The 26402-nt window shown below is 41.3% G+C and overlaps 1 protein-coding gene and 1 long non-coding RNA gene across 36 annotated transcripts in view; one reads left to right on the forward strand and one right to left on the reverse strand.

Annotated features, from left to right (window-relative positions):
* TENM3 (teneurin transmembrane protein 3) overlaps window positions 1-26402 on the forward strand; it is a 1288622-nt gene that overhangs the window by 1248111 nt on the left and 14109 nt on the right. For all 35 annotated transcript variants that reach the window (XM_064148897.1, XM_064148896.1, XM_064148915.1 and 32 more), the window contains 2 exons: window positions 19490-19665; window positions 20350-20585. In XM_064148897.1, the coding sequence (XP_064004967.1) occupies window positions 19490-19665; window positions 20350-20585 (412 nt within the window). The remainder of the gene's footprint in view (window positions 1-19489; window positions 19666-20349; window positions 20586-26402) is intronic.
* Window positions 1-26402, reverse strand: part of LOC135178235 (uncharacterized) — a 56882-nt gene that overhangs the window by 11395 nt on the left and 19085 nt on the right. The gene's annotated exons all lie outside the window — the stretch shown is intronic.

Raw genomic sequence — 26402 nt, forward strand, 5'->3', positions numbered from 1 at the left:
CCTGTGTCAACTAAAGCCCTGTATTTCCGAACTCTTGAACTGCCAGGCCACCTAATGAATACATTCCAATAGATTCGGTTCTCTCCACTATCCCTTTCCTCCTCCTGGCTGGAGGCAGGGCACCCCTAATGCTGAACATGGCATGTAGGGTGTACACAATGATTGGTGTTGTTGCGAGAAGAACTGCAACTGTTGGAACAATTGCAGTTGCTCTCAGGAGCTGAAGAAGTGACAGCTACTTTTCTGGCATTATTGCCTCTGTTTCTGCCACTCTGCAGATCCCTGACTCTCTTTGAAAGAGCTGAAGTAGGTTTACCATCCCATTTGTTCATGTTCTCCCCATATGTGTCACGCAGAAGTATCCACAGTGACGCACGTGATTGCTGCTGTCTAGGTGGAATTTGTCTCCTCCTGGGCTGGAATTGCCTTGCAGGAGGTGGGCGTCTGTTCCTGACTGCAGAAACATTCACCCATTCAGATGATGCAGGAATGGTATCCTTTACCAGATTGGTAATGTTTTTGAGATCCTCCTTCAGTTCTTTCATGCCATTTCTAATGCCATTCTCAATGCTATCTTTCATCTCTGTAGTCATAGTCTTTATGGCACAGATTATACCAGAATGTGACAAGCTGTCCTCTATCTGCCTGAGCTGGTCAGTGAATTCACCAACAGTGAAAGATCTTCCATTATCACTCCTTGCTAGAAACTTACTGGCCAAGATGTTAGCATAGGATGAAGGAGCAAGCTTAATCAGCTTCTTCATGAGACCTGTTCCCAAAGGAATATCATCAGGCTCATGAGTGCCATGATCTCCATAAAGCACTTCCTTCACAGCAAACTCCTTCAGAAGCTTAATTCCCTGCTCAACGGTGTTCCACTTCTTGGCAGCCCATGGCAAATCATCTCGGGAAGGATATCTCATAGCCACAGCCAACAAAAGGCGTGTCCACAAGCTAACCCTACCAAGAGGACTTGCTAGGTGTTTGTCCACTCCACTCTCCTTAGTGAGTGGTCCCAGCTGCTTGGCAGACTTGTCTCCTACCTGCAGAGCATTAGCACCAATGCCACGGCATCTCACTAGCCAGCTTAGGATTGGCTCACCTGATTCCCTTGTGTATTCCTTCCTAACTTCCCTGACCTCTCTGAGTGGATCCTTGGAGCCTTGGATGTCATCTTCCTCCTCTTCCTCTTGCTGCTGATCACCAGAGGTCCCCTGTCTTACATCCTCCTGTGAACCACTCTTTGTCTTAGCTTTTGCCTTAGCAGGTGCCAGAAGGGCCTGAGCAGCAACAGACTTGGATGTGTCTGCTGGAGGGTTTGAATCTTTAGGAGTCTGACTTGGAGGGTTTGAATCCTTAGGGGTCTGACCTGGAGCATTTGAATTATTGGAGGTCTGACTTGGAGCATTTGTATCCTTAGGGGTCTGACCTGGAGCTTGTGAGTTCAAATCTGCCTTGCTTTTAACAGGAGGATTCTGATTCTGGTCTGCTGGCTGGGGGTTTGAATTGGCTGAGCTGGTGTCATTAGGACTTGGACTGACTGGGCTAGCATTACTAGCACTAGTAGTAGTATTAGCATTAGTGGGATTGTTTGCCTGTCCTCCTGGGATGCCTGCCAACCCTGACGTGTTTTCATTTTTGCTAGGAACATTCTGATTTTGGGTACCTGCCTGTCCTCCTGAGGCTCCTACCGAATTCTGCCCGTTTTTGTTTTTGTTTTTGTTATCATTGTTTACGTTAGTGGCGGGAACATTGGCCGTGTTCCCAGCACTTGGAGAAGGAGGGGCAGAGGCTGGCAAGGGGGAAGCTGATGACTGTGTTCCCTTGTTTTGCTGTGAAAGAGACTGCTTCTGAGACACAGAATTTTTCCTAGCTCTTACAGAAACTGGTTTTGAATTTTTCACCAATAATGCCAAAATTAATATGAATATCAAAATCATAAGGCAAATATTAAAAATTGTGAGAAGAAAAACAGTTTTACAAGAGCATGTACCTAAACAAACAGTTGGAATTCCTGTCTTAGGCTGAATAACTCTCATTAGAGCCATATTTAAAGCAGAATTTCCATTGATTGTCACATTATTGACCAGAGCTCCTGTAATGTCCTTGGTAATATTCTCAGAGATATTAAAACCAGCATAACCAAGAATAAAATCACCCCAGCTCCAGAACATATCTGAAACCTTAGCTTTAGCCTTATTATAAGCCAGATCAATGAAATAAGCAACAATTTGAGCTTTTAACCAACTAAATGCCAAGAAAACAAAACCAGACCAGAGCAATGCACCAACCAAATACAATAGCTGCTTGATTAGCTTCATCTTAATTCCCAGAGCTAATTTCCACTCACTGAAATATCTAGCCCCACGTTGGGTTTTCTTCCCATTTGCTTATTAGTTTGACATTGTTCTGCAGCAAATACTGACAAGATACTTGTCTTCACTACTCAATATTTTTTTCTTTCTCTTTTTCTAAGTATTTTACCACCACCACACCAAATCCCAAACCTCTTGATTGGTTTATTTATTGCAAATGGTTGTGTTTCACACAAATGCACAGGAAGGATCTCCTGGATCACACCACCCCACAGACTTCCACAAAGGTGGTCCCAGGCAGAGGAAGCTGAGAAAGTTAATGTGGGTCGTATGGGGGAAATGTCATTTCCTGTAGGAATAAACTGAAAATCCAGAGACCACCAGCAACATGTGGTGTAGAGGTGCAAGCACAACAGTGAGAGGTATTAGTGGAACAGCAGGTCTTGCAATTTTTCCAGGCTCAGAAAAAAAATCTTTTCAGTGAATTGCTTTGCCCTATGTTATGCTCATTAAGTCATCAATGCCTGTTCATAACAGCCAGATTAGCAAAACGTTTTACAGAATCCTCCATTATATTGACTAAGGAAGGTCATGACAATTTATAGCTAAGCTAGTACGTCCTGAGAGATCACGTACAAGTTTTATAGGCAACTTCATCCCCAGAGGAGCTGGACTATAAACTGATATGCCAAACAAAACGGAAAGAAAAAGTGCAGCTTAAACCACACTTGATTTCAAAAAAAGATCAATGTAGAATTAACACAGATTTTTTTTTCCATTAATCTGTCAAGTGGAAAAATATGTGTATTTTTAAATCACATGAAAGACATGCTATGGTTGGGTGAAAAATGTATCTGAAGGAGAGGAAGACATAGAGTTAGTATGATAAGTAGAAGTGTTAGAGGGCCCTCAGCTGAAGTATTTGAGTTTACAAAGGGCATCACGAAAATCCAGTAAGTCTCTCTTTTTTTCTCTTCTTTTTCTCTTCTCCTATCTTTATGATGAAATGCAGTAGCAACTGCTGCCAAGGTCAGGGCCTAAAAAAATGCTTTCAATTCAACACACATGATAAAGAAAATAAAGTGCCAGTGTCACACAGTGGCAGCAAAGCCAAACATCTGTGTTCTGAGATAACTTCACATTTCTGTCAGCGTACATTTGGCTGAGGCAGTGCGTAGGAGGACTCTAAGCACCTGTATCTACTCTCCAGCCTTTACATATGCCCGTTGGAGACACAAGAGCAGCAGGTGCTGCTTCACTGCATATCGTGTCCTGAAGTGGAGACAGGGCAAGAAATGCTGATCCCTAACAAAGACAGCAGGTGGAATGGCACCGCTGCCAGTTTTAAGGTATTCTTACAACAGTCTGTAAATTGGCAGGGCTTTGGTAATGGGCATGCTCCCAAAGCATTAGTGCACATCTGTAATACTTAATTGTGCATTGCTGCATCCGCTGTCTAGCTTTTTAGTTCCTGCCAAGAGGATGCAGCAGCACAGCAAGGATACACAGAAGAATGCGAAACTGTTCGAGTGGGAGGGGATGTGTTCTCCTCCTCCTGAGTTAGCCCTGTCGTGTATGCTGAGAGACCAAAGCACAGGTTTGAATGGACTGCGAACTTTCGTCCATTTCCAGAGTGGATCCTCTGCTTAAATGTGACATGCACAGCCAGTTGGGCAAGGTAGTCGATTTAGGGCAAAGTGAAGGCCCTTACTGAAATTAAGGCATCTGCTGGGTACAGCAGGCACTTCAAATCATGCTGGCACTCATACTGGCTAATTGAGGACCTAGAGTTTTAATCAGGGCGGTAATTTCTCACCACGTTGCCTGTAGTTTTTGTGTAGCCTACTGTGGTGGGCTGCAGAAGTGGCTGCTGGCTCTTGAATGTGTGTTAACAGTGTCTGCATGATCGCAAAAGCATGGATATTATATTCACGATTAAGTGCTTGATAGGACTGTATTTTTCATGATAGGGAGAATTTAGAGTACTGTGTGTCATGAAGTACATAGTGATTTACTGAGTCTGCAAATAGCCATCTTTCACACCTGATCTTCTTTCATGCAGACTTTCTGGTCTGAGTTAAGTCATGTCCAGCTGGCTTTTAGAGAACCCAAAGGGCAGGCTATTCCCCTCAGTATTAGTATTATTTCCAAGCCACTCTTTATGCACTTCCTGAAAATTACCTCCAACCAACGTCTCATTATAATTCCCAAGCTGAAATAATTACAGAGAAAACTAAGCAATTCCACTGACTCCAAATTTGCAAGTGCATGAGGCTTTTGCAGAAGCAGCTATTCTCCCTATCGCCATGGTGAAGCAGTAATCTGTTTAATTGCAACAAGGAAGATTCAGATTAGACATTTGGAAAAACTTCACAGTGAAGATTTTTGAGCCTCGGAGCAGGCAGCCAACAATAGTGACCCCTTGCCCTTCACAGACTGTCTTTAAAAACAGATTAGACATCTTCCAGGACTAACACAGGAAGAACAGATCCTGCCTTGGGGTAGGGGTTGGACCACATGTCCTCTCAAGGCCCCTGAAAGTCGTTTTTTCTATGATGTCCTGTACAAGTTAATACCAAAAGTAATAATCATTTTAAAATGCACTGCTTATGTAAAGCCAGTAAGTGGAAAAAAGGCACCGTGTTCTTTTTCTGGCCAAAACAGCATTCTTAAAAATACCCATCAGGCATCATAGCTGCTTACTTCCTTTTCACATCAAATCCCCATGCACCACATTCGTGTCTCTGTATTTCCCTCTTGCAGAAAAAGCAGACAGAAATAGGACTCTTTTGCCATTTTTTATGCTAGGATCAGCAAACATTTTTGTGTCTTTGCTTTTCAGTGCTGATGTTTGGTAACATTAAATCTGACTGCACTGGGTTTCCAGAGCAGAGTTTCTGCTACTATTGTGAAAACAGATGGAAACCATAGGTGTCATGTGAGGCTTTGTGTGTAGGGGTGTGACGTGGTACTTGTGTGTACCTCGCTCCCATATTCACGTTTCTAAATTGCTTGGGCTAAAAAATATTCAGCTGAAGAGCTTTCCACTGAAAAATAATTTCTTGTTAAAACAGGAAGGTTTCCTTCACATGTCAGGTGAGAAATACATAACTAGGAGCAGAAATCATCTGACTTCCTTCTTCTGTTTTAATAGCAGTAAAATACTTCCATTTTATTGATGGGTGTGTTTTCTTTTAATGTGAAAGTTTATTTGTCTGTTTTATTTATGTTGTTGTACTATTCAGAGTCACATAATATTTTGGCGAGGGGACAGCTCCCTTCTCACTCTGAGTTAAAACTTTTCAGCTGTTAGAATATGCAGTAGAGTAGAAATGTCTTTTTTCAACTGACTGTAGCTGGGTTGTTTGCCCTTTGGTTGTCACACTTCTGTTTAAATAGCAGAAGTTACACTGGAGTTAAGATACTGTGGGTTTAGAAATAAAATACTGGTCTTTGGAGCCAGTTCAGTAATAGCTTCGTTCTGGGCCACTCAGTTCAAGAAGGACAGGAAACTGCTTGATAGAGTCCAGCATGGAGACATGAAAATCACTAAGGGAGTGGAACATCTTCCGTATGAGGAAAGAGTGAGGGAGCTGGGGCTCTTTAGCTTGGAGAGAAGACTAAGGGGGTTACCTCATTAATGTTTATGAATATGTAAAGGCAAGTGCCAAGAGGATGGAGCCAGACTCTTCTCAGTGATGCCCAATGACAGGACAAGAGGCAATGAGTGGAAGGTGAGGCATAGGAAGTTCCATGGAAACTCAAGAAAGAACTTCACTGTGAGGCTGACAGAATACTCAACAGGTTGCCCGGGGTGGGTGTGGAGTCTCCCTCTCTGGAGATATTCAAAACCTGCCTGGATGCATTCCTGTGTGATCTGGTACGGGTGATCCTGCTCTGGTAGGGGGTTGGACTGGATGATCTTCCGAGGTCCCTTCCAGCCTCTAACCCTCTGTGATTCTGTGAACTATTCCTTTTTGCAAATCTGTTTGTATAACCAGAGCATGGATCTGAGTTATCAGTGATCTGGGAGCAGATCTATAAAACAGATGTAATCTTCTATGTTTTTCTTTCCTCCTTTCTTTGAACAACTTTTCAGTGAAGGGAGGAAGTCTTTGAGAAAAAAAATGCATCCTGAAAATTGGCAATCACTGCTCTGGAATGTATTAAAGCATTCGGATTTGTTTCTTTTCATGGCATTTTTCCCCAGTCTAAATCACACTAATATCAGATCCAAAAGAGGGTTACTTTTTTATTTCTTTGAATCTGGACACTAATTAATCTGGAGTTTATTTACTCTCCACTTTGCCTGAAGAAGGGAATGACATACCTGATATCTTTCTTTTATAGTAGTTGAGGGTTTTCAGTGAAAATTTTAAATACTAACTTGAATTATTTAGGCTGTGATGGAATCCCTTTTCTGTATTTGCTTACAGACTTTGACTTTTTAATGCCTTTATGACAAAGTGGATTTCTAAATTCCTATTTTGATAGGAGTTACAGTCTGGTGATCAAAATTGACGCTACATGTCAAGAATGTGTATTTTTATGAAGTACTATTACTAAAATTAGTAGTAACTCTCATCTGTTAAGAAAGATCTAAAACCTTGCTGAATGAAGAAGATATTAACAGAGCATTCAAAAAAGGATTGAAAATGCACACTCACTGAAAAACCAGTGGAGCCTTATGCAGCTAAAATTCCTCCAGATTAGATTTTGTAATGAAATTAAACATTAAGCAAAGTATAAGAATTATCAGCCTAATCAAATTCTGCTGTTAGAATATTCTGTGATACCTGAGCTGGAAATTATTAACTTTAACTGCAGAAATCTTAAAAGTGGAACTAATTGTATGCATATTGGCATTTTGCAAGTGACACTTCCTAGCTAGCTTATACAACATTACTTTTGGGCAGCAGTTCCCATTTGGCTGTCACATACAAAGAGCTACACCAGGTGTGCAGGAGAATATTCTCTGGACATAAGTCAAAGTATTAGAAGTGAACTCCTGAGGAGCTTTGTGCCCCTCTGCAATCCATCTGTCATGTAGGAGGTCAGACCTGCCCCCCAGCTTCCAGTGCCAGGTCTCTGTCAAAGCCCTGGCATATCAGCAGTTCCCAGTCAGGCTTAAAATTGATTGAAAATGGGTAAAACGCTCACTATTAACTGAAAGTTTGACAATGCTCAAAGAGGACAAATGAGTCCAGAAAAAAAAAGCTGCTGTTATTTGTGGTACTTGATCTGACCAGAAGCCTAAGTCAATGCTCTGAAAAGGTCCCAGGCGTCTTGTTGAGCCCCATTTCTGCTGAATCATCTCACTATCTCATGTCACAACGTGGGAGCTACTGGAAGCTGAACATGCACTTTGAGGGGCTGCCAGAACCTTACTGCTTGCATTCAGCTTGCTCCACGCCTTCTAACTTCAGCTGGGATATTACAGGGAAGTTCTTTGGTTGAATTGTTGGTGTGCTGCCCTGCCAGCCTTTGACTGCTCTGTGCTCCTCAGGTTGCAAGAGAAGATCCCTCTGGAGCAAGAAGACAGCCTTAGTTGTCTGTGAGACACCTGCTGAGACTGGACTGTGGTGTTAAGGCTGCAGCCTGTGTGCTCTGTGGTGCACTTGGCACTTACGATCTCTGACAGCTGCAGAGTCCTTAGAGATGGTTAAGGAAAAACTGTGGTCAGCCCACTGTCAGGTGTCCCTCTGCAGTCCCAGTCCAGGTGCTTCTGCAGGCTCCTCTGTAAATAGGCAACCGATCCTCCATCTCACAGCTTCCCTGGAGCCTCCTCTAATGCCTTTGGTTAAAGTCACGTAACATTCATTCTTTAGCTGTGAATCAATTCCAATGGCCATTGCTTCTTATCTCTTTCCTGCCTTCAGTCTTCTTGTCTTCCTCTCCTTTTAGGAGGAATAGGCAGAGATCTAATCCAGACTAAGATGCCTCCTCCTCCCTGCAAATTCATTGCCTTTCTTCCATGTCTCTTTTTTGCTTTCCAGACCATGCCCTCCTACTATGTCTCCTTACTTTCTTACTTTGCATCTTGTTCCTTCTCATATCTCCCATCATTTCTGTAAGGCAGTTAGCTTCCCTGCCTTTTCCTTTTCCAGCAGTGCATTTCTTCTCAGTCTCCTTTTGTAACTCTTAACAGTCTATCCAATGTTTCCACTATGTGCCCTGGGCTCATTTGTCATCTTCTTCCCCTCATCCCTTTTCCACTCAATTCTTCTCTCAAAGGCAACGGAACAGAAATCAAAGTGTGTGACATTAGAGATGCCTTACAAGAGCCCTTACTTTGTTCCCACAGTTAAACTCACAAACTTTCCAGCCATTCTGGAAGGTGGTGAAATCAGGAAGAATGTGAAATTGCTGCAATAATTTCTAGATTAGAGAGAATCCCAGGTAAAAATCTACTTTCACTGCATGCTGCAGAGTATCACCCTTTACGTAGTATACTTTATTAACAATGCACTTATTGCTATGGTTTCCTTCAAATTCTGTGATACTGAGTTAGATACTGCCTCTGCCTTGGATGTCTTTGGTTTCCTCACATACCAGGGAACACAGTCCACACCTGGGCATTTGGCAACAGGGAACAGGTGATGTTTTGCAGTTTTCCTCTTGCTTCATCTTAGCGCATTGCTTGTGGAATACTGAAATTTGGGCTGTGAAAAGTCTGTGGAACTTCTGCTGAAAGATCTTGTTTAGACAGAAACAAACACTTAATAATTACCCACCCCCTCACAGCAGAACCATTTCATTTGCAATTCTGCTGTAAATTAACAAGTTCACAATTCAGGATTACTATTTCTATGCCATTTCTGGTGGTGGGGGGGTGTATTTTCCTGTAATATATTTCTATTTGTACTCATTTTTCTATCACATTTAACATTTTAGTAATAGAATATTTTAAAGTGCTTCAGCTTTTTTTTTTTACTTGCAGTTTTGAGGCTTTAATTTAAATTCGATCCTGTTTTCATAGAAATATCAGGATTTTGTACAAAATCATAAACTGGATTATTTTTGTCACCTCTGAACAGCACTGTCTGAATGTCCTTGGTATCATACCACTCTTTAGATACTTTTATCCTTTTACCATCAACAACCCTCCATACCTTCTGATTTTACTGCTGCTTCTTGATTCTTCACTTAAAATATAGTGATAATGAAGTAATTAACCATATTCATTAAAAACAGTTCTGCTCAGGTGATTATCATATTCTTGCATTTTCTTCTGTGGCATCACATGACCCCTTGATTGCACACCATGACTGACAAGTGTGCTATCTTTAATCTTCACATATTATATTTACTCAATACAAGAAAAAAATACATTCTCTGCCTTCTTAACCATCTCTGAGCTGTCCTTTAGGGAATATTTTTGAGGTGTCCAGTCCTTGCATAAAACCCTCTTCTATTGCCTGTCTCAATGCAGCACAAAACACACGTATTTCTCTCCTAAAGCACATTACAGGGCCTAGTTCATTCTCTGTTAGTCAAGATTTGGTGTTTCTCCTCTCAACACGGTGCAAATTGAAACTCTGACAGGCATAACCCTCTCTTACCATTTCATGTAGACCCATGGAGGCAAGATGATGCAAAAATTAACAGCTGTTCAAAGAAGCTAAGTATTCCCCATACCCAAAGAGAACTTCTAGAGTGAAAAACCAAGCTGATATCTTCAATTTGTGCATGGGCACAAGATGAAGAATGATGCTCCTTAATGTAAAGCTTCCCACAGGTACATGAACACAACACAAATATGGGACTGTGTCTCAATGCAACATGCAATTTCCAAGGGAAGCACAGTAACAGTTGTGCTTGCTGACCGTACTTACTACGTTTCTTCTTCAGATAAATTGTTACATTTTTAACTCCAGCTTCCTTTTACTAACAACAGAGGTTAGTAAGATCTCACCATTTATAAATGGAAACTGTAACAAAACTTTACATTAAATGTCAGAATACAGTATGCTCTTACATACTTTATTCTTGTAGGACTTGTGCTGACAGTGGAGCACATAAATTTGCTTAATAACAAAGCAACAATGTTAAATATAATCCGTTAATAGAAACCATAAAATACCAGTGTGAAACTTTCAGAGAGCTGTAATGTGTCACTTAATTGCCCTGATAGGGTAGTACATCTACTCTAATAGGCATTTCTCCCTTTCTTCACTCTTGAATGTGTACTTTTCCTTGTCCTTAGAATTAGGCTAAATAATAAAAGCAGGACTGAGAAACTGCTGAATAAGTAATAATATCAAAATAGCAATGCTAAAGATGCATAACAACATTATTAGATCTTACACGTATGAGAAAGGAGGAAGTGCTTTGATTTGTGACAATAAGATCAGCATATGATGTCTCTGTGGTTTTTGAAAGCACTTAGAAATAAGGACAGTGAGCAAAAAATTAGTATTGGTCCTATTAATGACATGAATGTCTTGTGTTGTCAATCTAGTCAGATCTGCTCAGGCTCCTGAAGGTATGCCTCTCACTTCTGGCTTTATCAGGAACTCACTGATGCCATTGGTTCAGTTATCAACAATATTGTTGTCACTTGTCAGTTTTTGTCACAGAGAAATCCGGGGAGCTGTAGCCAAGCTAGCTTATTCCCCTTTACATGAAGTTCACAGGGAACCTGGTGTGGTCATGGTGGAAGGGCAGCACTGAGCTGCGGCGCACGAAAAGGCCACTCTCTGTTTTCATTCCTGCTGTGAGGACACACTGTCCTCATTTTCAAGCCTCACTGAGAGATTTGATCTTGATGTCCCCAGCAAGACTAGAATGATCAGCTCTTTCCAGAACCTCCAAGTCCTACCTAATTCCTCCAAAGAGGAGGAGTGTCTGTCACTTCAGAAGCCTGTGCTGGTTGGGTGTGGCTCATGCATCAAAGGAAAAAGAATGCTACTCTAAATGAATCTAGCAATATTTGCTTAATATCTTGATATTCCATTGCCCTTAAATATATATATATATACACACACATATATACCACTCTTGCCTTTTGCTAAACTTGGGTTTCACATATAGTGCAATTTTGCAATTTTATTATGTCCATTTTTGGTGACGATTTATAAATACCTTTGTAGTGTTTTTTATCTTCCAAAATAGAGAAAAAGAAAAGAATTCAGGGATAAAAAGCAATATTACAGCTAATTCTTCAAACAGAATGTCTGGCCAAACAGAGAAGCCTTACATCCCTTTTCTTACCAAAGGCCTGTGCACTCTGCAGTTGATAGTGTAAGCAGACCTTACAGCAAGGGACAGTCTCCCTTACCAAGTGTATATATACACCAACAGCTCTTTTATTTGAAAGGCCATACTTTGGTATTTGTATAGGCACACAGTTTGTTTGTACAGTAAGAGATGAGCTGAGAGTGAGAGCAGGGGGCAGGAAGGGGAGTGACACAGAAACAAGCCAGCAGTCTCAGGGAGCCCTGAGATTAAAGACACCACGTGGGAAGCTGCTGCAAGGCAGGAGCTGGTCTGCTCACACTAGCAAAAAACAGAGCCCAGACCCTGTGGGGCTTGGGGACAGTGAATTCCCATTAGAGGGAACGTGAAAAGGAGGTGATGAGTGGTAGGGTCTCGTAGATAAAAGCCTGGCTACTATAATTGAGTCTTATCTTCCTGAGGACAAGCCCCCTTCAACTGCTATTGAATTGGCTGCACCCAGTTTACAGAATCACAGAAACATTCCATTTGGAAAAGACCCTCAGGATCACAAGTCCAACCAGTGTGCCTACTCTGTAAGGTTCACCCTAAACCATATCCCACATCTAAACAACTTTAAACACATTCAGGGACAGTGACTCAACCACGTCCCTCGGCACCCATTCCAATGCCTGACCACTCTTTTTGTGAAAACTATTTTCCTGACGTCCAGTCTAAACCTACTTAGTTGCAGTTTGAGGCCATTTCCTCCTGTTCTATCACTATTTACCTGTGAGAAGAGACCAGAGGCAGCCTTTCCACAACGTCCATTCAGGTAGTTGTAGACAGCAAGAAGATCTCCCCTCAGCCTTCTCTTCCTCAGACTAAACAGCCCCAGCTCCCTTACTTGCTCCTCATAAGATTTATTCTTTGAAAGGGCACAGGCAGCTGAGGAGCAACCCCAGCCCTGAGTGGCTGCTTCATCCCTAGGTAACACCTCTTGTGTAAGCCTCTCCCCTCCCATCCCTCTGCTCCCAGTGCATCCCTGCCACATTGTGCATGCACCAGAGGTGTCCTTCCTGCTCATCAGAAAGCAGCATCAGCTCATCTGTGCAGATTCTTGCCTGTGTATCAGAAATGTGAGTTATGAAAGAACTCTTAGGTTTGTGAATGCTTAGGAGGATATACATGGCAGATGCTTGCTGCAGCAAACAGCACAGCAGGGGAGGATTGCAATGCCACAGAGTGAAAACTTTGGCAGTCTTCTGGCAAAAAGTAAAGCAGCAGCCCCGGCATGATGAATTCATGTATCGCTGCTTTGACTGCAAAGCACCACTTTCCCCAAATACCTGTCTCTGGAAGTACTTTTGGATTAGGCTGTGAAGGTGGTCAATTTTACTGCAGCACAAGCACTGAACTAGCGCTTGTTTGCTCGGTTGTGCGATGAAGTGGAAAATGAGCATCAAAAACTTCTCCTTTCGGCAGTGAGCAGGCTGTCCTGAGGAAAGGTGTTGATTCATTTCTTTGAGCTCCCTTTCCAACAGACACATTTCCTGCAGTGATTTTCGTTTAGACCGTGCCTGTTGTTTTGCAGATGAGTTATGGCTGTCAAGAACGGCCTATTTAGGTGAATTGTTCACATGTCTGGTGTGCTGAGTGCCAGTTTACAAAAAAAGACCAAAAACTCGTTTTCATGTTATGACAAAATAGACACAGAGAAAAAGGCTCAAAAGCTGCAGCTATAACAGGAGAGGGTGAGAAGAGAAATTGTCAATCACTTTCTAGCCGAGGAAGTCTCTTCATTAAGCCTGGGTTGAAAAATTCATCCTGACCATGTTGCTAAGATAAAAGACCATTACCTGAATTATTTAACCAGCTGTGCAAACACTTGCAAAAGATTTTCCCAGATGAAAATGGAATAAAGATGCTTTCCCCATGGAAGGCAGCCATCAGATAAAGGAACAGGGAAAGTAGACCAGCTGCTTGAATTTAAGCCTGTTGTCTGACACTTGGATGAACAGAACAGAGAAATTTAGCTCATATTAATACTTTCAATGCCCATCCAGCCTCTGTGGGTTTTTGAGTTTTCGATTTCTGCCCAAATTCTACTTTAAAAAAAACAAGTAGGTAGATAAATTCCTGTCCAGAATTGGACTAGATGATCACAGAATCAGAGAATGATCTGGGTTGAAGGGACCTGCAAAGGTCATCTAATCCAGCCCCCTCTGCAGTCAGCAGAGGCATCCTCAGCTGGGTCAGGCTGTCCAGAGCCTTGTTGAGCCTCACCTTGGAATATATCCAGGGATGAGGCCTGAACTACTTCCCTGGGCAACCTGTTGAAGTGTCCCACCACCCTCATAGTAAAGAACCTGTTCCTAACATCCAGTCTAATTCTACTCTTCTCCAGGTTGAAGCCATTGCCCTTTGTCCTATCACTACAGGCCTTTGGAAAGAGTCTCTTTCCAGCCTTCTTGTAGGTCCCCTTCAGGTACTGAAAGGTTGTTGTTAGGTCTCCCCTGAGCCTTCTCTTCTCCAGGCTGAACAACCCCAGCTCCATCAGTCCATCTTCTTAGAAGAGGTGTTCCATGCCCCTGATCATTTTTGTGGCCCTCCTCTTGATTCACTCCATCAGGTCCATGTCCTTCGAATATTGAGGGCTCCAGATCTGGATGCATTGCTCCAAGTGAGATCTCAGCAGAGCAGAGTAAAATGGCAGAATCACCTCTATCTGCTGATAATGCTTCTTTTGATGCAGCCCAGAAGGCCAGTTACATCCTGGGCTGCAAGCACACATTGTTGGCTAATGTCCAGATCTTTGAAGTCCCTTCCAACCTCTAGAAGTCTGTGATTCTGTATCTTGGGGCTGCAGCTTACATTGGCTCCTTCCTCAACTCGCTCCTAGACCTATTTTCTGCAATTCCTATTCATCCACTATTTTCTCTGAGCTAAGCAGAACAGAGAGAAAAAGGGAAAGGCTATAGGAGCAGAACAGTAAGGAAAGGAATAATAATGGAAGGAAGGTATTTTTTCCAGGTATACTTAAAATACTGTTAAAACTGGAAAGGATATTTTTTTTCTCATGCTTAACAATATTCCAGGTAAGAAAAAACATTAACATTTTCTTTTAATTAAATAAATCCACTTGTCATAATTTAGAAGCCTACTACCATACTAATATTTCAGGTTTCCTCATACATCTGTACTGTGAATTCACAAGCAAGATGCTAAACCTTTTAAGCTGTCAAATGCACTGTAGAAATAAAGGAATACGCACGTACAGTATTTCAATTAATTCTATCTTTTAAAAGGCAGGTTGTAAATGAGTAGTAATGGATCCCTTTTAGTGCATGTTTCAAAGAGACTAAAGAAGAAATGGGGAAATGGGGAAACTGTAGATTATATTTCCCTCTTTTTTCATTCTCATTCAGTCACTCTTCAGACAAATAAAAGGCAAAAATGTATATAAAAATGAGGAAAGCAACTCAGAAATAGAGTAAAGGAGGAAAAAAGAAGTTTAGCATCTTGTTATGTCTTTCCTCAAGCCACATAATGGTTAAAGATGGTTGGTACTGGAGATTGCTGTATGAGTTAGTTGTCATGTAGTGGAAGACAGGAGAGCTCCCCATAGGTGATGACTTTCTAGCAGAAGCGATGGTATGTAGACTACAGGTTTGTTTCCTTTGAAGCAGTGAGATAACTGTTTTGTTTCTGCTTTACCAGTGCCTTATCAAGGTGGCTTCTTTTTGCTGTAGTTTTGCAGCTGTGAATTCACTATTTGGGAGGGACTACATTTGGAGTATGCAGTAGGAGGCTGAATACAAGTGAAGGAAAGTACTTGCATACTGACACTCTTTAATGTTAAATTACACACTGAAATTGCACATTCCTCTGTAAATGTGAACTCATTTGCCTTAGTAAGCCAAAGACATTTCATTGCCAAGTTAGGATAGGTTTTGCAGTATGTGTCAACAATGTGAGCATGCACCTAAAACAACAGCACATTGTACTTCTGAAAGTCAGCTTTAAATGTTCTGTTCTCACCTGCCAAAAAGCAGCACTTCTGTACGTAAGGCTTCCAACTAATAGTTTGAAAGAAGCAGGGTAATGTTCCATAATTTTTTAGCCACTCATGATAATTAGAGATGCATAGAGGAAATGCCAGATGTGTGTTGAGAATGTAACTGTGCTTTTAATTTTGCTGTCAAAATTATGCATGTCTATATTATGAAATGCATTCATGCCTCATTTCTCTATTACAGTATCCCAGCTAATAGTATAATCTGTAACCAGTCTTTAAAGAAATACATCATACACATTTGCACTGTGCAGATGTCTTGTTATCTGAAATGTGCAGCAACCAGCATGCCTTGCTCTTCAACCTGACATGTTTACAGTTGAAAATAAACCCAAACAAACAAAAACCCCAGAATTTATTTTGTTTAGGGAATGTGCTGCGGAGGTCTATTGAAAAGCAGGATCTGTCACAACTTAGTGTTTGGCTTTAGCAGCAACCTTTACAATACACTTAATTTCTATAGCTCCCTTCTTTATGTTGAAGTAATTTCTGATATAAGATATTAACAATACCCTGCAAGCAAGCTGGTGTTGAGCTAAATGTATCCCCAAACTAAGACACAATGCACATGAGAAACGAGTTGGAAATAAAGTAGGGCATTTCTATCTGTGACAAGGCTTACCAGGAAGTCCTACATAGACTAGAACAGAAAATGGTTTGGGAAGGAATATAATTAAAACTAAAGGAGACGAACAATGGACAAGAGACTTCCAGCAGGTGAAGAGTGAAAGGTCAAGAATCTGGGAAGCTGATAATCATTACCTCAGAAATGCTCACTGCAGAAGGGGAAAGCTATCTGGCAGTGGCAGGTCATCCTAAAGAACAAAAAATAATTTCATCTGAGGGGAGCCTCAGCTGCTGGTGGTGGCAGCTGCCCCTGCTGATGTCTTCTCTAGTTACTGACCAAATATGAAGATCACTACGTTAATGTGAATGGAAATGAGTTGATGAGATTAATGCCTGTAAGGTCACACCCAGTAAGCAAGTTTGCAATTTATATTCTTGAAAAGTTTGTGTGTGACTTGCTCTTGAGGAACTGAAGATGTTGATTGGATGCATTTGCTGTGGAGTGTGGCCTAGGAGAAAGATCAGAGGGCTCTGTGGTAACACATGTGCTTGAGTTTCTGTATGGATAAAAAGATCAAGGAGGCTGTGAAATGCCAAATATAGGCACTTGCCCTCTAGACTGCACATCTCACTCATTGTAGGGCAATTTCACTTTTAGGGCAGTATCAGCCTAGAACACTAGGCTGATAAAAGAAATCTCTACGACTGACAATCTTGGATGAATAAATTCACCTTGGCAGCAGAAAGCAAGGGTATTTGGATGTAATAAGAAAAATGGCAGAGGAATGCCCAAAGGTATGAGTGATGTCGCTATGCTGAGCATTGATAAGGCTTTCATTGTAGGCAAAAAGATATCAAGTATAAAGTAAGTTTAGTATTCAGTGTGCTGTGAACAAAATGAAGGGCACACACTACAATCCATTATAAAATGGAATGTGTAGTAGATTGCAGAAAGACCTATTTCCCTTTCTTTCATTTTGTTTCTGGCTATAAAAGTGGAAGGAATCCTATTCTTACCTTTCCCATCTCAGTCGCGTTTTCTTCCTGCACTAGGACATCCAAACCAAGCAATCATGGCTTTTAAGATTCTTTCAGCTTTAGATTCAGGTTTTAAGAACATGAATGTGTACCATGATTTTTTTTGCCGATGTTTGAACTCCCTCCCACTGTAATAACATGAGCTGCTCATCTCAGATTCATGATGTGCTTTCATGCATTTGTGAAAGAGGAGACAGGTTCAGGAACTACAGACATGGAGTCAAAAAAAAAAGATAATGTGGAAGCAAGAATGCATAAAATGGGAATTGCGATGCTCAGTGCTGTATACTGCAGTGAAGCCACTCACTGTACTAATACTGCTGATGTGCAGCATTTTCCAACTCAAGTGGTATACTCAGAAATATGATAATTAATTTCTCACAAATGTCATGATTCCAAAGGGGAAGTCTTAACCTTCTTCAGTTTTCATAAGCATTGTGTGAAATAAAAGACCAGTACTTGGCTACTAGAATCAAACGGCACAAGTAATTCCCCACAAAATAATTTGAGGCCATTTTCAAGCATGAAGCAGAAAATAGAAGACGACACTAATTGGACAATGTATGTTTCCCTGGGAGTTGAAAAGGGAAGCTGTGCATGAAAATAAGTTTATGGAAGTGAGGAGTGAGGCTGAAGGTCATAAGTAGGCTAGCAGTCACATTCATGCGCGTTTCTTTCGGTCTCCTGCATAAATGCAGTACCTCGGTTTGCCAAGTCCAGTGTGTGAAAAAGAGCCAAAATTAGGGCTAGAAACACACAGGAAAAGAAGCCATCATCTTGAAATGTACTTCAAAAAATAAGTTTCCCCACTTGATTTCCCTGGCTTGCAATACGGTTTCTGATTTTTAAATATTCCTTTTCCTGTTGCTAAGTGAAAGTCTTATATAAACAAAGGAAATCAACTGTGTTAAAAGGATGGAAATGACTGTATGCAAAAAGCTGTCAAATGTACAGAGTAAGCAAACTGGAAAAAAACATTTCTTAACCTAATCCTTTCAGTTATTGCAATGCTGTGCATTACTTAATGCGGTTCAGAGAGAGTTAGTGTGTTGTGGGTTAAAACTGTTTGGAATTAATTCTCCCAATTCAAGAATGTGAGTTTCTGTAGCCTCAGTGATACGCTTGGGGATTTGGCGGAAGGGAGTGTAGATTCTGCATTTCTTTCCCAGAAGGAGCAATTTTGATTATAATTGTAAGCATTAAATGTGCAGTGCACTGTGAAGACCTTCAGAGTCATGTTGTAGTTTCTTCAAGAAACTATGGTTCCCTTCAGCATCCCACTGTGCAGTCATGGGAGAGGGATGGAAAACTTCTGAGAGTGAACAGGTCATACCTGAGCTGGAGTCACCCGTGGAATATTTGTTTCTCTCCATTAAAGGTACAGGCAAGCTCTACTTCTAAATGAGGAACATCAGGTGAACACCTAGGCTGATGATTCCAGGCTGTAGTACTGGGAAAACTTATCTTAAAGGCAGTTGTGTAACCTGAAGGTCACATAATGTTTTACCTTTCTGTATTGTGACTACAATGTATGTTTGGCTGTGAACATGGTCTGGGGTCTTGTACCAATAGAGTACACCTAACATAGCATAGGAAAGGACGTAGTTAAGATGTCGTAGATCTGTTTCAGTTACAGAAATTATATCATATTGAATTAATATGTAGCTGTTGATTTAAAGTGATGTCAGCAGAGCCAGAAAAAAACTCCATCTCCTGCATGGCTGATGCCACAGTTCTCAAAGTATGATCCACAGGCAGTTAATGGGTTATATATGCTTGCTGTTCCGATATCCAGCTGCAAGCAGCTTAAGCAGATTAAATATTACCCTGATTTATTTCTCTTAGTAATACAAGGGATGTTAAGCACTCAGGAAGAGGAGGGCAGGTGGTCTGCATAATCATTGAATGGGAAAGGCCCAAGAGACTCTTACTAAGGTACTTTTTATGAAAAAAAAATTAGGATTCCTACAGTAAGAGCAAAATCTAGTCCAGTAACAAGGAATGAGTACAGAATGCTATGGAATTTTACACCAATAAATATACTTCCTTTGAAATGGTGAATTAGATGTGCAGCAGGATCTGGTCACACTTCAAAGAATAATATGCAGAGCTGAAGATCCATCTGTTTGCTCTTGCAATCACCACTGAGGCTCCTGTATGTTAAGCAGTCTTTTGACTACTTCAAAGCACGTTTGAAGTTTTTGCTGTGCCTATCCCATGCACAAAAAAGCAAATGTGCTTTAACAATGTGAGTGGCTGGTATTCTTGTTCATTTTACTTGTAAATGAAAACAATTTGTTCCTGCTATGTATCACTTCTGTTTTTTCCCCTTTTTTAGCTACGATAGCGAGGGCCGTCTGACAAATGTTACATTCCCAACTGGAGTTGTCACTAACCTTCACGGGGAAATGGAAAGGGCCATTACGGTGGACATTGAGTCATCCAGCAGAGAGGAGGATGTCAGCATCACTTCCAATTTATCATCAATTGATTCTTTCTATACCATGGTTCAAGGTACTGCAAGCAAAAGATTTCCCATCAGGTCTTGACCTAAAAACTGTTTTCCTATGATACAAGCAGCTCCAATCAGAAGATCAGAAGAAAACTTTAGGGGCATAATGTTTGGACTAAGGGGTGATACAGAGGTGGGTTTACAGATATATTAAAGGAACTGTTCAGGGAAGGAAAATTGAATTAAATATATTTTCTAACCAAAGAGCTGTTGCAAACAGCTATAGGAAGTACTCAGAATACCTACTTTGCATTAAAAAGGGATCTTGGAAAGAATAGAGAAATGGATTAATAGGGAAATAGGTGCAGAAATAGCATGAAGTGATATTTCAGCTTTAAAATAGCATTTGACGTCCCAGCAGCCACATCGTTAAAGAAGTCTGTACTCATAATATTCTTAGGATTAAGGCAAAAATGCCTAATGAAACAGCAGAAACAGCAGAAAATGTGCTTTGTGCCCTTCCAAAGAATGTACTGTGAGGGTGGGATTTTCTTCAGCAGCTTTGAAGATAGTTGCCAAAGGCATTTGTTCTCGCACAGTGTTCTTACCAATCTCACCCTGAGTGTTTATTGCCATTGGGTCAGTGAAGTCAAGATGCTACATGCACTGCTGTATAAAGTGTGCAGGAACTAGGCAGGCTCTTAACCCATGTAGGTAACCTGTGCTTCTCTTCTTGGCCTTTTCAGATCAGTTAAGAAATAGCTACCAGATAGGTTATGATGGCTCGCTGAGAATCCTGTATGCCAGTGGCTTGGACTCACATTATCAGACAGAGCCACATGTGTTGGCTGGCACTGCCAATCCAACAGTAGCAAAGAGGAACATGACCCTTCCTGGAGAGAATGGACAGAACCTGGTGGAGTGGCGATTCCGCAAAGAGCAAGCCCAGGGAAAAGTCAACGTGTTTGGCCGAAAGCTCCGGGTAAGCACGCAGGCAGCTGTGGTATCTACTGCATTCTCACTGAGAGAAAATGTGAACAGTCCTGTATTGCCATCCTCCAGCCACAGAATATTTGCCATATAGCATGGGGTGGCAAAGAAGGGTATCAGAAGTAGTCAACATGGATTCACAAAGGGCAAGTCATGGCTAATGTGTGACCTGGACAGCATGGAGAGAATAACCTTATGAAATTCAACAAAGGCAAGTGCAGGGTGCTGCACCTAGGGAGGAATAACCCCATGTATCAGTACAGGTTAGTGGCTAACCTGCTAGAAACCAGCTCTATAGAAAAAGACCTGGGAATACAAGTCCTGGTAGACAATAGGATGACCATGAGCCAGCAATGTACCCTTGTGGCCAAGAAGGTCATTGGCATCCTGGGATGCAGCAAGAAGAATGTGGCAAGCAGGTAGAGGGACATTATCCTCTCCCTCTGTTCTGCCCTGATAAGGCCTCATCTTGAGCACGGTGGCCAGTTCCAGGCTCTCTGGTTCAAGAAAGACAGGGAACTGCTTGAGAAGGTACAGCAAAGGGCTACAAGGATGATTAGCAAACTAGAAGGTCTTTCTCATGAAGAAAAGCTGAGGGCTTTGGGACATTTTAGCCTAGAGAACAGGAGGAGGATGGGGCCAGTCCTTTCACAGTGGTACTCAGTGACAGGACAAGAGGTAACAGGCACTAACTTGAACATAGGAAGTTCCATCTAAACATGAAGAGGAACTTTACTTTGAGGGTGGTAGCCCACTGGAACAGGCTGCCCAGCAAGGTGGTGGACTCATTCAAAAACTTGCTGGGACACTGTCCTGTGAAACATAACCCAGGTGAACCTGCTCTGGCAAGGTGGTTGGACTAGATCATCTCCAGAGGTCCCTTCCAATCCCTGTCATTCTGAGCATACTGTACAACTGGAAATACTTGCTTTTCTTGTTTCATTTATTGTTTTTCCTTAATTGCTCTTAATTGCTCTGTTGACTTTAAACTATTTTTTTAGCATACAATGCATTGGAATTCATCCAGATAAATGAATAATTTTCTGCTTTTGGTTACTGAATTTACAAATATTATTTTGGTTCTTGTTTTAAATAATTTCACCATAACTTAGCACAGTCCTAGGATTTTCTTTTTTTTTTATTTTAAATAAAACTTAGATACTGGTAGGTACTTAGAGTACTTACAGTAGAAAGGGTTTAACTGTGTGTGCATGTGTATGACATATTCCTCTAACATATGTCTTTACCATTTTGTTGGCATTTCTTCTGCCTGTATAAGTGAGTGAAACCATGATTTATGACAGCCATTTGGTAAAGACAATATAGATTAAGCATTTTAAATTGGGTTGCCAGGAGACCATTTCAAGACCTCATCAGAGGTCTGAGTTACTATTAGAACTGAACTCAGTTCTTTAAAATAAGGCCTAGGCAGTATATCAAATGAAGGTAAGTAATTTCAGCCCACTAAACATCTACAAGATAAGACACCATTTTAAACCTTAAAATATTTTATGTTTTCCTTCAGGAGGGAATGCTGTTAGGAACCTCGGGTTCCTCTCTACCTCTTTGGAAGAGAAAAGGATTTTTTCAAAGAAGAATGATTATGCACAGTAGCAGGTGCTTAAGAGCAACACACTCGTACCTAGCTATGGCAGCTGACTTACATGGATAAGAGGAGAAAGAAGCCATGCCCTTGGAGCTCATCCTTGTGGTTCTGGTTCATAGGCATGTCATTACATAGCAGAGTGGGATAACACACTTGCCAACTCATTTTGTGAAAGAAGCCAAGAGAAAATAAAATAGCCAAATCAAGAGCGTTTGGTTTTGGCAGAGAAACAAACTGCCATGAGTTCAGTTCTTAAATGTGAAGCAAAATGTTGGCATTGGGCTGCAGATAAGGTAAAAGAAATGTCATGGACAGCCTCAGCTTGGAAGAGTCAACAGGGAAAAAGGAACAGCAGAGAAGAGGGAAAGATTTAACAAGATGGAGGAGAAAGTAAGATATTCTAGGTTAGGGTAAAATGGTAGCAATTAAAGGTGTATATACAAGTAGGAGAATCAAAGCATGTGGCAAATATGAGCTAATAAAAGGAAAAGGCCACCCAAAAAGTTGTCAGCAAAGATTTTTAAAAGGAAGGTCTTTTTGGAATTGATTTACATGGGAAGATATTACAGAAATGTCACTTGGGGGTGGGGTGTTGGAAAGTAGAGAAAGAAAACAACAGAAAGAAGAACAAGAATAACTTAGAGAGCTTATCATTTCCATCTATAGATATGTCAGTAACATTTTGCTACTAAGAAGACAAATGTAGACAAAAAACAGTGACAAAATATATTGCCAGCAAATGTAGTCATCTATATGACACTTCCACTGCATTATGTAGATGCAGTATCTAACATTACAAAGTACCCTCTCGGGTACTGTGTTGGGTTATCTTATATTATTTCTACACACTACTAGTGGTCTTTATAAATAAATTAATTAGGAATTATGTCACCTGCCCTTAACAATTGTCAGTCAATCTTTGTTTTGTTCAGACTTGTCTTGTTCAACAAGCTAGCTTTATCCCAAGAGTTGTACATTTGGTTTGTAGGCTTGACCTTTGGCCAGAGTCCTGATAGTCTTCTACATCAAAGACCTTCTTAGGACATTTTTATTGAGGCCAGACAAAGCCTCAGTTGTCCCAGATGAAGGAACCAGTATGAGCTCTGTGTCAAATGATGCATGCATAGTAGATAGGTAACATAGACAAGGATGCTCACAGGAAGAGTTTGCACTGCCTCCTCCTAAAACCTGACATGCTCCAAGCTCTGCAGAAGCCCCCAGTTTTCACATTACCTCTTGAACCTCCCTCTAAGGCACAGTGATACACTGTTTCTAATGGGGAAGTCACAGTCAGGCTTCATGCTTCTCAAGGGAAATTAAAAGAAGAGTTAAAACAGAGAGGATAGATGGGACACCCTAGAAGGATGGTAGGTGGGGACTGTCAAGTGACTGTTTTGTGTCATTGTTTCTGGATTGAAGATTTCCTGAATTATTATTTTTACCATGAGGAAACATAGAGGTTTTAAGCAGACCCCAGTTGACTGGAAGATAGCAAATGCCCACCTAAAGGGCCAGGAGGAGGATCTGGGGATCTACAGGCCTGTCAGTCTGACCTTGCTGCTAGGGAAAGTTACAGAGCAGATCATCTTCAGTAGCATCATGTGGCATATACAGGATAAAACAGATGATCAGGCCCTGTCAGCATGGGTTTATGAAAGGCAGGTCCTGCCTGACTAACCTGATCTCCTCTTATTACAAGGTAACCCATTTAGTGGCTAAGGGAAAGGCTATCAATATTGTCTATCTGGACTTTAGCAAATCATTTGACACCATTTCCTCCAGTAGTCTCCAGGAGAAACTTGCTGTGTATGGCTTGGGTAGGCAAATGCTTCAATGGATTAAAAATTAGCTGGATGGATGGATCTAAAGAGTGGTGGTGAGTGGAGTTAAATCCAGTTGTCAACTGTTCAGAAGTGATGCTCCTCGGGGCTCAGTATTGGGGCCTGTTCTCTTTAACGTCTTTATGAATGACCTGGATGAGTGAATCAATGGAGGTACCCTCACTAAGTCTGCAGCCAGCACTAAGTTAGATGGGAGTGCTGGAAGGCTTTACAGAGGAATCTGGACAGGCTGGGTTGACAGGCCAAGGCCAGTTTTATGAGGTTCAATATATCCACATGCTGGCTCCTGCATTTTGGTCACAACAACCCCATGCAATGCTGCAGGTGTAGGGAAGAGTGTCTGGAAAGCTGCCCACTGGAAAAGGAACTGGGGGTACTGGTTGATACCCCACTGAACATAAGCCAGTAGTGTGCCCAAAAAGGCCAAAAGCATCCTGGCTAGTATCAAAAATACTGGGGTCAGCAGGACTAGGGAATTGATTTTAAGAAGCACTGGTGAGGCTGCCATCTCAAATACTGTGTTCAGTTTTGGGGCTCTCACTGCAAGAAGGACATTAAGATATTGGAGCATGTCCAGAGAACAGCAGTAAAGCTAGCGAAAGGTTTAGAGCACAAGTCCCATGAGGAGCAGCTGAGGCTTGTTTAGCCTACAGAAAATCAGGTTGAGGGGAGGCCTTGTTGTTCTCTGTAACTACGTGAAAGGAGTTTGTAGCAAGGTGGGGTTCATTCTGTTCTCCCAAGTAACAAATTATAGGACAAGAGGAAATGGCCTCAAGTTGCACCAGGGGAGTTTTAGGTTGGATATTAGGAAAAAAATCTTCACAGAAAAGGTTGGAAAGCATTGGAGCAGGCTGTCCAGGGAAGTAGTGAAGTCATGATCCTTGGAGATATTTATGAAACTTGTAGGTATGGTGCTTAGTGACATGTTTTAGTAGTGACCTGGTACTGCTGGATTAATAATTGGCCTTGATGATCTGAAAGGTCTCTTCCAAGCAAAACGATTCTATGATATTTAGAGTGTGAGTCATAGACACAATAAAAATGTTCAGGTTTTGTTGTAGAAGCATTTTGGTAGCAGTGCCATTGTTAAGAAATGCTTCAGTCAAAGTCACTGCTTCAGCTAACATGTTATTCTAGCCCCACAGTGCCCAGTGAAAGAAGCTGTATTGCCAAAACTGGTTTTTTTTTTTCATTACCATCTGTATTGAAAGATTATGCAAGCACAGCCAAAATTTCACCAAAAGCTCACATCTGAATGCAAGAGCTCTGTCAGCAGAATCTGGAAGCATGAATCTGGCTGGAGAAAGAGGCACTTCTTCTCATTCCCCTCATATCCTGCCCAGACAGATGGAAAGTGAGAAGGCAAGGGATGTTATTATCTCATTTAGCAGATAAGGCAATGAGACAGCCAGATTAAGTACTTTGCTGCAATTTACACCGGAAGGATGTGCTTAGCCAAGAAATGAACCACAAGTGCTCAGGCAGCTGCCTTAACCATAAAACCACCCTTCTCTCTTTGGCAGTTCAGAAGTCAGAAGTGCTCATTCTGCCTTCAGTGTCTAAGCCAGAGAAGTAGGCAAGAAAATAAATAAAAAGTATAATTAAATGTAAAATGAGGAAGGGAAGAGGGAGAGAAAGGGAGGAGAAAAAAATCGGAAAAGCAAAACAGGCAGGGAGACAAGGAGTGCAGGCATGCATGGGAGATGCAGAGAAATCAAGCCAGAGATAAGATTCAGGAGAGAATTTAGGCAAGTTAGCAAATATTAGATGTCAGAAAATTTAAACAGAAACTACATGAAAATTAAGAGACCTTCGAAAAAACTTACCAAAAGGAAGTGAATAGGAATGCTTCACCATTAAATTTAACCTACTTCTACAATCAGTCCTGTAATTTTTTTTAGTGTACTTAAATAAGACATAATGGCTCATTAAATAGATAAATTAGCTATTCTGCATCTGCTAGACTCTGTGTACCTAATTTAAAAGATTCCCAAGAAAACATGATTTTTGTTCCTAAATTGCAGATTGCTATCATGCTAGTATTTCTTATTAAAAAAGACAAAAGTAAGGTAGACAGACAGACAGGTATAAGCAGAACTGAGCATACATAGGCTTTTGTTTTCATATTTGCCTATGACGAATTACCAGGACTTTAATACCTTTTATGCCAGTAATGAAGAATCTAATTTACATTGATCTTATAGAAGCTTCTCAGTCTCAGGGTATAAGTACCGACATCCATGATATATGGGTTTTTGAACATGCAGCCCTGAAAAAGTTCGGAAGTGCTTCAGTCATTTCCTGATTCAATGAAACTGAACATTAGCATACACTAAAGGGGCGAGACGGGTTTCAAGTGTTA

This window comes from Pogoniulus pusillus, chromosome 9 (genome assembly GCF_015220805.1).
Source record: "Pogoniulus pusillus isolate bPogPus1 chromosome 9, bPogPus1.pri, whole genome shotgun sequence".
Classification (NCBI taxonomy): Eukaryota; Metazoa; Chordata; class Aves; order Piciformes; family Lybiidae; genus Pogoniulus; species Pogoniulus pusillus.